Raw genomic sequence first — 12,832 nt, forward strand, 5'->3', positions numbered from 1 at the left:
TAATCAGATGATGCAAACTCTAATTCATTTTGCATTACTTTTTGTTTTGCACAGACCACCACGGCCTTACTTCTTGCAACCAGCCGAAGTTTACAGTCCATTCTTGTGTGTACATATTGACAGTGACACTGCACTCTTGGCTTTCTTTTGGACTGAGATTCAGACCTTGTTGTTATCTATCATCGACATTCACCTAGCATAAAGAATTGCCTGTCAGCCTAAGGTGGTGCTGTCTTTGCTCACTGTTAAATCAAGAGTAGTATTTTCAGTGAATGAACCAATATCATACGTGTGCACTGTGAGTGGACATTCGCCTAGCATAAAGAATTGCCTGTCTACCTAATGTGGTGCCATCTTTGCTCATTGTTAAACCAACAGTCATGTTTTCAGTGAATGAACCAATATCATATATGGGCACCAAGAGTGTAATTCATATTCAACTGCTTGCCAATCGAACCTATAAACAGCGTTCACCTGCACTAATGTGTATGTTATTCAGAGGATTAATTTTTGCTCATTGAAACTAATTCCAGATAGACTCATTCAGTTAGGTAGTAGTTAGGAAGTAAAAGAAGTTAAGAGGTGCTTAACTCACATCTGTGCCTGCTGAAGATACACAGAGGTTTCACAATATGGTGTACATTGGATACGACTCATAACAACATAAGTACTATACGTGACAGACTAATTATGTCAGGTAAGTATTCAGAATTTTGAAGGGTTTTTGCATCTTTAGTGGCAATAAATTTAATATACATGTGGCACAGACAACTGTATTTGGTAGTTTTCTTGTAGCAATAGTTGATATGAGATGAAAGACACTGGATTCTTTCTCGAGCTCATCACTGCAAGCTGTGTTATCCTCTTGTCAGTATATTTATGTCTGTGGCCTAGAATGCAGCATGATTGTGTTAAATGCATTTTGTGCTGGATATGTAAGGTGTTATTCATGATTATGATTGCCAGGTAAGCCCCCTTTACACCATAGCAAACACAAGCAGGCTTGCAACAGTGAATGAGAATTCTCTCTGGTATGAATGCTAGGTGTGCGAGTTCAAATGGCATTCTGTTACACACCGTGCACATTCGCAATTGGCTTTCTGTGTTCTGTTGATTCTCAGTGTTTTAGGGAACTGCCAAAGGAAATTTGTGTCCTCTTTGCTCCATTACCAGCAGTACAGAAAGCTTTTGTCTACTTTCGCGTCTACTTTTCTTCTTGTTGAGACGAGTTGTGTCAGCGACGGAGTGCTCCAAGGAGAATGTAATGTGACCAACAGAAGAATATAGATATCAACAATGTAGAACACTGATTGCTACTTACCATATAGAAGACACATCAAGTTGCAGACAGGCACGATCTCGGCCACAGCCTTCATTAGTAAAAAAAAAACACACACGCACGCACGCACGCACGCACGCACACACACACACACACACACACACACACACACACACACGAGATGCTGGAGTTGGCGGTTGTGTGTGCATGAGGTGTGCGTGCTTGTGTGTGTGAATGGTGTGTGTCTCTCTTTTGCTGATAAAGTCTGCGGCCAAAAGCTTTGTGTAAGTTTCTTTTAATTGTGCCTGTCTGCAACTTGACACATCTTCTTTACGATAAGTAGCAATCTGTCTTTTCCTACATTGTTGATATTCCTACCTGGAGTTTCCATTGTCTGAATATAGATATCATATGTGCTTCTGGGATCAAAGAAATCCACAGCACAAATGCTGAACGAAAATGAATATGACTGGTACCAAAATTGCTTCACTTATAAAGAAAGTATTGATTGCACAAAAGTGAGCAGTAAGAATAATATATGGTGTTCACCCACAAACATCATATGTAGGTGCCTCTTCTAGGAGCTAGGGATTTTTAACTGCACCATTGCAATACTTACACTCACTAATGAAATTCATCATAAATAATCCACCATAATCTGAGGAGGACAGTGATGTCCATACCTACAACACTAGAGGGAAAAATGACTTATTTCCCATTATTAAAACTGTCAGTGGCTCAGAAAGGAGTTCAAAAAGCAGTAACAATTTTTTTTAGCATTTTCCCAACACCATAAAATGTCTGACAAGTAGCAAAGCAAGTTTTAATTCTAACTAAAAATCATTTCTGCTTGACAACTTCTTCTATTCTACTGATGACTTTCTGTTTCCCTTCCTTATTTTTAGGTGCGTGGAGTGGCTGCACAGTTAGAAGTGCCATGTCACGGATTGCGTGGCCCCTCCCACCGGAGGTTCGAGGCCTCCCTCAGGCGTGTGTGTGTGTGTGTGTGTGTGTGTGTGTGTGTGTGTGTGTGTGTGTGTGTGTTGTTCTTAGTGAACGTTAGTCCAGGGACTGATGACCTCAGCAGTTAGGTCTCTTAGGAATTCACACACATTTGAACATTTTTCCTTGTTTTTAAGTGTAGTTGCATGAGTAGCACTAAAAAATTAATGTGTGTTCATTAATGTTAATGCTAACTGTGTATATATATCCTGTAAACTGACTTATTACATATCATTTTGATAAAAGAATCATTTAAATGATCTATGGAACATGTAACTAACTAATTAATTAATTAATTAATTAATTAATCAACCTGCCAAAGTACTCAAAGGTCCTACTTGGGCTGTGAGAAACACAGGAAATTCAGTAGGTGTTCGCATGGTGTGGGGACAGAGTGAATAACCAAGAGCTTCGTAACTATTTTTATTAAAAAGGAAAAGTACCATAAATTTCCTTGGAAGTTAACAAGTGTGAAATATTTATCTATTATGCCGATTAAAAATACACAGAAGACCTGCTAGTTCTTGCTGCATGTGTTCATGGTATCTGTAATTATATGCCAGCTGTATCACGATTATGTTAAGAGATTTTTGATGATCATATGTAAATATGGTTTATTAGGAATCACATTATTGCCGCCTCCCCTTCTTCTCCCTCTCCCTCTCCCCCCACCCCACCCCACCCCACCCCACCTTTCTCCCATTTTGAGTTGTCAGTCTTTTGACTAGTTGATGGGACCCACCACGAATTCCTCTCCTGTGCTAACCTCTTCATCTCAGGGTAGAACTTGCAACCTATGTCCTCAATTATCTGCTGGATGTATTCCAATCTCTGTCTTCCTCTTTACCCTCTACAGCTCCATCTAGCAGCATGGAAGTTATTCCCACTTTCTTCTTCAAATTAAGGCTTATGTTTCATACTAGCAGCCTTCTTTTGGCCAGGAATGCCCTTTTTTCCATTGCTATTCTGCTTTTGATGTCCTCCTTGCTCCATCCTAGGTAGTAGAATTCCTTAACTTCATGTACTTCATGATCATTAATCCTGATGTCAAGTTTCTTGCTGTTCTCATATCTGCTACCTCTCATTACTTTCGTCTTCCTTCCATTTACTCTCAATTCATATTCTGTTGTCATTAGACTGCTCATCCCATTCAGCACATCATATAATTATTCTTTACTTTCACTGAGGATAGCAATGTCACCAGTGAATTGTATCACTTCTATCTTTTCACCTTGAATTTTAATTTGACTCCTGAACTTTTCTTTTGTTTCCATCGTTGCTTCTTTGATGTATAGATGGAACAATAGGGACGAAAGACTACACCCAAGTCTTACACCATTTATAATCTGAGCACTTCATTCTTGGTCTTCAACTATTATTATTCACTTCTGGCTCTTGTACATTTTGTATATTATCTGTCTCTCCCTGTAGCTTACCCCATTTTCCTCAGAATTTCGAACATCTTGTACCATTTGACATTCTCAAACACTTTTTCCAGGTCAACAAATCCTATGAACATGTCTTGATTTTTCTTTAGTCTTGCTTCCATTATCAACCACAATATCAAAATTGCCTCTCTGATGCCTTTATGTTTCCTAAAGTCAAACTGATCATCATCTAGCACATCCACCATTTTCCTTTCCATTCTTCTGTACATTATTCTTGGATGCATGAGCCATTAAGCTGATTGTGCGATAATTCTCCCCCTTGTCAGTTCTTGCAGTCTTTGGAATTGTGTGGATGACATTTTCCAAAAGTCAGATAGTATACTGCCAGACTCATACATTCTATACCAAAGTGAATAGTTCCCTCTCTCTTCCTGTTGACTTTTGTTTCTTCTTCTATCACATAAGACAAATTTTCCCCCTCATAGAGGCCTTCAATGTACTCTTTCCATCTATGCACTCCCTCCTCTGAAATTACTAGTGGAATTCCCGTTGCACTCTTAATGGTACTACCCTTGCTTTTAATTTCGTGGAAGGTTGTTTTGACTTTCATATATGCTGAGTCAATCCTTCCGACAGTCATTTCTTTTTCAATTTTTTTCACATTTTTCATGCAGCCATTTCGTCTTAGCTTCCCTGTATTTCCTATTTATTTCATTCCTCAGCGACCTGTACTTCTCCATTCCTGAATTTACCTGAACATTTCTGTATTTCCTTTCATCTGTAAAGTGAAGTATTTCTTCTTCATTTAACCACGGTTCCTTCCCAACTTCTAAGTACCGAAACTGGTTGGTAAGTAGTAATATCTGTCTTATTGCCTTCCTTGTAATGGGGTCTGACAATTCCATTTTCAGTTTGCCTGAACATTTCCCCTTAATAACTGTATTTGACATATTTGGCTGTTTTCTTTAATAACTAAGCACTCACATTCCTGAACTGATTTCCTGGTTTTTCTTATAACTACTGCCCACACAGATTTAATTTTACTATCTGAATTATTTATTTCAGTCATTGCACAGAGATTTTAGTCATTTTATTGTAATACGAAAACAGTCCTACTTTTCCGTTGATCAAAACCATACCATAATCATTTTCATTTACTTGCAAATTACGTTTTGATTCCTTTTATAATCCTGAGCTTTTTAATGTGTTATCAGGATTAAACTTTCTTGTTCTCTTGGGAAAACAGCTGTTAGGGATTGATAGAAACCCATCTATACATTAAATTTGAAACTGACATGTGTCACATTGTACACATCCCTCTGGTTTGCTTCCTTCCATGCTGCCTAGAAACTGTCTGTTGTCTGTTCCATTAATTACTCTACTTGTTTTTATTCTGGTGGGAAAATTAACAACTTAATTCATGTTGTAAGCGTTAAGTGGCATGTCTGAATTGCTTCTTTTATCTGAATCTTTCGGAAAATTAATATTAAAATCTCCACAGACTATCATCTGCTTTCTTTTATCTGCTAGGATAATGATAAATGATTACTTCTGTAGTAGCAGTCCACAAGCATATGCTTCCAATTGCTGATCTCAGCAGAAACTACTGGATTCAATAGATCTGAACTTTATTTTATATTTTTACTACACATTTCTCCATCTTTTCCCTAGATAAATGGGCTGCGAATTTACGGTCCTCGTTGCTTAATATGTGGATTCTACATCTACATACGTACTCTGCATCCATTGTATAGTGTGTGATGGAAGCTGCCTTGTACCACTATCAGTCATTTCCTTTCTTGTTTCACTCACAAATAGAAGCCTGGAAAAATGACTGTCCATATTCCTCTGTACAAGAGCTAATTTATTGTATCTCCATGGCCCCTAAGCAAAACTCATGCTGGTGGCAGTAGAATCATTCTCCAGTCAGCTTCAAATGTTGGTTCTCTAAATTTTTCAGTACCGTTCATCGAAACTCCACCCCCGGTGTGCCTGTATGCTGACACCGACTCTCTGCCTTGAGCACTGCAAATGTATTATCACCCGCCGCTCAACCTGCGATTTTGGAGGGTGCCACAGCAGCACAGCCCGTGGGCGAAACGAGCAACACCTGGGGTGCCTATGCAATGTGCCAGATTCTCCACTACTACTACTACCACTACTACTACTACTACTACTACACACTGAGGAAGCAGCCTGAAGACGGCTGGCACAGCCAAAAGCATCTTTAACTGTTTGTGAACTGTGTCCAGATCCTCCTGCTTTCACAACACAATGTGCACACATCCTATCCATCTTTGTGCTACTGACTTAAGAATTAACTATAGATGTGCAGAAAGAAAGCTAACTACATAGCTTGCTACATTTCTGACCTGCCTCCAATGGAGACTGTTGCTGAACGGAGCTGTGTAGCTGACCATTCGAAAGAAATGATAACTGTGCTACAGGCTGCACAAATCTACTAAAAAAAAACATGCACTGAATTTAAAAATTAAACTATTAAAAACCTTGGAAAAATCTAAATTGTAATTTACAGCTCTGAAGGTATGACACATGTGGCAGCAGAGAACTGAATTTCTGTTTTCTGAATTGTTTGAAGAAAGACAAGGGGACTGTATCAGCTGCACACAGGGAAGAAGATGACTGTTTCTGCAAAGGTATTGTGTGTGTGTGTGTGTGTGTGTGTGTGTGTGTGTGTGTGTGTACAAGTTCACCCTGGAGGACACTGTCTGAAAAGTCAGCAACATTTTCTGTCTAATAGGAAAATGAAAATAACTTTAATCTTAATGAGCTTTGATTGCTGATTAAGTACCACAGTTGTAAGATAGTGATTGGACAAGCTAGGAAAAACACTGATACCACAGCAATCTGTTCATTTGCATAATCAACAAGTAAAAGAAGGATTTTTCTTCGGTAGTCCACAAGGAGTACATGAACCTTCCTTCTTCTAAAACATTTCTGACTTTACACTCCACAGCAGTAAGTGCAATATAAGTAAACTGACTGCATTTGTCTGATTTGGGGATGCATCTAATACCTTCATTAAAAAAGTATTTGCAGGTCAATCCTGGTTTCGATTTTCCTATTATTATTTTGAATGGTGACATAGTGCACAACTGTTTTGCCAAGGCTTTGATACAATGTACATTATTGAGTGATAGTGTCTCAAAGTTCCACCCGGTTTTAGAGATAGCCCTATTTAGAAAACAGATGAAAATGATCGAATCTGCAATACTTTAGTTGGTTTCTGACAATGATTATTCAGACATTCCTAGTGAGAATAAAGATTTGGACGACTGTGTGAATTAATGAGGCAGTGACATCATTAGACCTATAAAGGAGTGCAAGGTGTTAGTGTTTTTAAATGATTCTGACAATACTAATGACTGTGATGCTGTTCTCATGAATGAGTTGTTTTGTCATAATACTAATCGTTTTGAAACAGTGTCCGAGTATCAAATGTGTCTGCAATCAAATAACACATTCACATTAAAATATAAATAAGAGCAGCCATCCACAAAATAATGCGTTGTATTGAACTTTAACACTCTATAATGGGAGTGTTCTTATTGCTTTTACTTTCCTTTAATGCTTGTGCATGCAGTTATGTGGAGACCTGAAGGTAAATACGAAATCCAATTTGTGCTATTATTTTGGGTACTTACATACAAAAAATGTATTAGAGCAAATCAAATACAGAAAAAAATCCTAGAAACAAATGATGATCAAATCAAGAAGTTGAACTACAATGATTGGCAAAAGAAGTGAAACACCCAGAAGACACGGTCGGACATCAATGTAACTTCACACATGTACACAACATTGTTGAATATGTAACAATATAATGAAAAGGATAGTTGCTACTCACCGTATAGTGGAGATGCTGAGTCGCAGAAAGGCACAACAGAAAGACGGACTGGAAGTAGCTTTCGGCCAACAAGACCTTTGTCAAAAGTAGAGAACATACACACACGCACACACTCATGCATATGCAACTCAAACACGTGTGTGTGTGTGAGAGAGAGAGAGAGAGAGAGAGAGAGAGAGAGAGAGAGAGAGAGAGAGATGCGTTTGCGTGAACGTGAGTGTGCATGTGTGTGTCTACTTTTGACAAAGGCCATGTTGGACGAAAGCTAACTTTCAGGTGGTCCTTTTGTTGTGCCTTCCTATGACTCAGCTTCTCCACTATATGGTGAATAGCAACTATCCTTTTGATTATACTGTTACATTCCATCCTGGATTTTCCACAGCTGAATACGAAAATGAGATAGAACGGATACCACAGCACCTTACTGCTGTTCATGTTTAGTAATGTTGCCAATCCCAAAGGGTATAACAGGCACAAACAGTGTCAGGTGTTGAGCGATCACTACAAAGGACACATAGATGTCTCGTACTTATATCAGAGAGCATTGTCAGGAAATGACAATTTGCAATGGACCTCACTGTGAATCTACATTTGGTGGGCTGGTCAAATCGAGCAATATCCAGATTTGTGAGGTATTCTGATGTGACAGTGGCTCGATGTTAGAATGCGAGGGAACAGTATTTCATGTATACTCATCGTCAAGGTTCTGGTCGACTATGTCTGACCACTGCAACCAAGAATCACTGTATTGTCTACCGATCACATCGTAATGTCTTCACGTGTGTGCCTGCCATCTGAGAATGCGTAACAGACACCTGCAACATTCTGTGTGCATTGTGCACCACTGATTGAAGACTATCAATAGCTGGATTAGGAAATTACCATCCCATATGTAGGCTGCTGTTAACACCACAAAATAAACAGCTGTGTTTGGAATACTGTCACAATTAGGATCCATGGACTGCTGCAGAATGGTGTCACATTGTGTTCAGTGATCATTCATGGTTCTACACTGACCTGGATGACCATCATCTGTGAGTATGGTGGCGACCTGGGGAGGGGCCTCATTCTTCCAATGTTTCAGAGAGGCACAGCCACGTTACTCCTGGTGACATGGTATTGGGGGAGGGGGGGGGGGGGGGGGGGAATGACTTCAAATCACAGCTGATACCAATTCAGGGCTCCCTAACGGCACAATGGTATGTCACGAACATCCTGCATCCCTTTCGTGTGAGAACATTTAGGTGCCATTCTTCAACAGGACAATCACACATGACACAACTCTATGAACTGTCTGTGTGATGTTGAGGTACTCTCACAGCTAGCAAAATCCCCAGCTTTGTTCCCGATACAACTTGTGGCACCAACTCTATGTCAACTCCACCCCAGTGCCAGTATCCAGTATATCAGAGACCAGTTGCAGTAGTTGAGGGCTACCTTGCCTCAGGAAAGGTTACAATGACTTTATGACATTCTTCCCAACCAAATTAGAGCATCTATTCAGGCCAGAAGGCATGTAACGCCATACTGATATCTTGGTTCATATTGGCAAGTTCTTTGTAAATGTGACTCAATTTTATAAACACTGAAACAACATTAAATGCCATTTCAAAAGTGTGAAGTTTCATTCTTTTCCTCCTCCCTTTCCGAGTGCTTCACATTTTCATCAGGCAGTGCACTAAGCGCACACACTCTATCATCTTGTCATTCTAAATATGGGGTGGGTAGTTTCAAATGTTGTGCTTTCTTTAAAAAAATGGGGGCAACAACATGCATTCTCCAGTGATTACATTGCATCATCGATCACAGAAATAGTCATTCAGGCTGGTAATTGAAAAAGCAACTACAAGAAAAGCAGAAGTATTAGCTACCATTAAAAAATGAAAATGCATTTCAAGAAATATTACTATAAAAGCTGTTATGTACTTACTTGCAAAATTTCTATTATTTTCAGTTTGGTGTCCATCACTAATGGGTACTCCTTGAGCTGGGATGGCTTCTTCTGTGCTGAAGAGATTACAGATCTTGTGAGTCCAGCAGCCCCCAAAGTGAGGCCTGTCATGACAGCCCCCATATCCCCAATGGAGCGCAAAACTCCCCCTTCAGCTAACAATACACAGAACACATACCTATATCGACACATGTAAGTGCAAGCAAACAAACATAAACAAATAAATAAACAAACATTTACATGCTAACATAACAAACAGGCAAAGAAAAAGCATGACCATTATTACTTAAAAAGCAAAATTTCATTTTCATGCTGTATACTATCAGCTGTAGGCATAAAACTCCGTCTTTCCCAGATGTGTACACCAATAGTCACATCCATCAAAAAGTCAACTTTAATGCTATCCACTGATGCCACTACACTGGCACCTATAATCAACTAGTTTTACACATTTACCAAGTTTTTGTGTCTTTTTCGGAGGAGTCAAACAGAGTTTACTTACTGAAGTAGGTTTAGTAGCACTTTTCATCATATCTGTGTATTTTATTTTAACCCCACAGAATATATTTAAAGACTGATGATATTTTGACAAATGATGTTTTTAGAGAATGGAAAAATGTTTCCAACTATAGTATATGAATACGGAATAATCATTTCACAATAAAAATCCTTTTTCAACTTTTATTGGGTTATCCCAATAGAAGATATAACTTATTAAGCTGATCCATTACGGATGTTTTAGAACCAGTGACTGTTAATTTAATGTAGATACATAAAACTGCAACCAGTCACTGTTTTGAATAGTTATTTATTATTCCATGAACCGGTTTTCGAACATTTTTAGGACACTAATGAAAAAGCCGCCCATACTGTCGCAGTAAGTAAAAAACTAAATTTTTGCATCCAAATAGACTCATATGGATGGATTCAAAAAGAGTTTTCTTTGTCACTGTTATTAAATTGACAAGTATACTCACAGAGTAATGAATAATTTACTGGAAGCAGCAATTATTGCAAACAGCACAGAAATTGTTCAAAAATACTTTTTCCACACTTGTTTACAGCTGACTGAGCAAATCATTTTTTTAATAGTAAAAATTTGTTAACTAAAGTTACTGGAAATGGAAACATGCACTACGAACAGCTTATCTACAGCCAGTAATCAAACATGCAAAAACAACAGTGAACAAAAATTTACACAGTGACATACATTTTTAATAAAAAAGAAAGCTTTAAATTTTTATACTGCAATAACTTATGTGGTGTCACCGCCAGACACCACACTTGCTAGGTGGTAGCCTTTAAATCGGCCGCGGTCCGTTAGTATACGTCGGACCCGCGTGTCGCCACTATCAGTGATTGCAGACCGAGCGCCGCCACACGGCAGGTCTAGAGAGACTTCCTAGCACTCGCCCCAGTTGTACAGCCGACTTTGCTAGCGATGGTTCACTGACAAATTACGCTCTCATTTGCCGAGACGATAGTTAGCATAGCCTTCAGCTACGTCATTTGCTACGACCTAGCAAGGCGCCATTACCAGTCACTATTGATGCTGTAAAACATGTACCGTCAAGAGCGATGTTCACCAATTATGGATTAAAGTTAAGTATTCCAGAAGCTACGTACGTTTTTTACTAGTCTCATTTCCGTGTCCTGTTCCAGACCTCACGCCAGCCTGCGTGAGCTTAAATGCGTGCCTTTCGGCTTCCTCCTAGTGGGTTGGCTGTCTTGCCAATCCACAACAACTTAAATACAGTATATGTGAAACAGAAACTGTACATTTCAATGCACTTGGCACTATTTCTTCCCTCTAAATTCTTTAATTATTCCTTCTCTGTTTTAAGCCAAATTCTTAAATGCATAATTTCTTTAACACACAACAAGCACCACAGTTCCTAATTCATTATGGTGTACTACTATCTCCCCAAAAATCCCCAATACTTTCCAATGTGTTTCAGTAACATAGTCTTCCAAATTTACTTTGCGTCTTTTATATACTCCCATTACTTTTTTCCCTTTCCTTCTTCTTCTTCTTCTTCTTCTTCTTCTTCTTTTGGGTGGGCATTGGATTATTAGTGGTAGGATAAATTCTAGGTACAGTACAGCATCAATTATCTGAATGTTGATCAACCAAATGACTGCTTAACTAAACTGTTCACTTGCACATGCCGCATTCCTCCTGCTGCTGCCTTGCTTTGGCACCCCCGCTCCCGCCTCGCACTCATTCCCTACAAACGCCAGGAGTGAACTTGTGATATAAATTGTCTAGATGTAAACTTGTTGTCCTTTCTATGAGGAATAAATACACGCGTAATAAAAGGTTAGAGGGAGGTGAATTTGTGAACATGTTATCTAATAAGTGCAAGATTGGTAAGTAGACAATTACAGACATAAAAAACAAAAGAGGAGCATTACAAATCTTATATGTAAGCTTGATTCTACTGATGGACTGACAAGTGGTACAGCTATGAAGCTTGCCATGAACACGGATCTAAATGATGCTGTTCACAAGTGGTTTACACAAAGAAGAGCACAAGAAGACCGTATCTCTGGTAACATTCTATGTGAAAAGGCAATTCAGTTTAATGGGGCTGTCAAATTTGATTGCAAGCTGGTTAAAATGCTATAAGTCAAAACACTGCATTAGTGAACTTCAAATACAAGGAGGAAAACTGTCTGCTGATTCTTTCACAATCATACTAAAGGATGTACTGAGGGAACAAGATTATGCTCTCAAAAACATTTACAATGATAAAGAAACTGGGCTCAATTGGAAAGCTTTGCCAAGAACAACTCCTGCCTCACATTGTGCATTAGCAGCACCTATTCCTAAATCAAGTAAGGATTGTGTTAATGCTTATATTGTGCTAATGCTACTGGTTGCCATGGATTGCCTACGCTCGTTGTTGTTAAAAGTAAGAAACTACAGTGTTTCAAACACATTAAAATGTCTGCAATGCCTATAGCTTGCACCTAAAAAGAAAAAAAAAATCACCTAGATGGATAGTACTATTTTCACAGAATGGTTTACGAAAGTTTTTGTGCCCTCTGTAAAATCTCATCAGTTAGAGAATGGTGAAATGGACAAATCATTACTGCTCCTTGAAAATGCACAAACTCCTCCATCATGTGATATGGTAAATGGAAAGGACAAATTCATAAAAGTGATGTTTCTTCCACTCAATGTAACTTCCTTATTACAGACCATGGATCACAGTGTTTTTGATTTTTTCAAAGAGTATTACAGAAAATAATTGTTATGTAAGTTATTGATAGAAAGAAAAGAGGAAGAAGAAGAAATTATAAAAATATTGATTTGAAATTTGAGTCAAACACGATTGGCA

The 12,832-nt window shown here is 38.6% G+C and overlaps 1 protein-coding gene across 1 annotated transcript in view; it reads right to left on the minus strand.

Moving 5' to 3' along the window:
• Positions 1–12,832, minus strand: part of LOC126248830 (inositol 1,4,5-trisphosphate receptor) — a 367,806-nt gene that overhangs the window by 205,699 nt on the left and 149,275 nt on the right. Inside the window, exon 18 of the mRNA XM_049950243.1 lies at positions 9,468–9,643. Coding sequence (XP_049806200.1) covers positions 9,468–9,643 — 176 coding nt within the window. The remainder of the gene's footprint in view (positions 1–9,467; positions 9,644–12,832) is intronic.

The sequence above is a fragment of the Schistocerca nitens genome, chromosome 3 (assembly GCF_023898315.1).
Source record: "Schistocerca nitens isolate TAMUIC-IGC-003100 chromosome 3, iqSchNite1.1, whole genome shotgun sequence".
NCBI classification, from domain to species: domain Eukaryota; kingdom Metazoa; phylum Arthropoda; class Insecta; order Orthoptera; family Acrididae; genus Schistocerca; species Schistocerca nitens.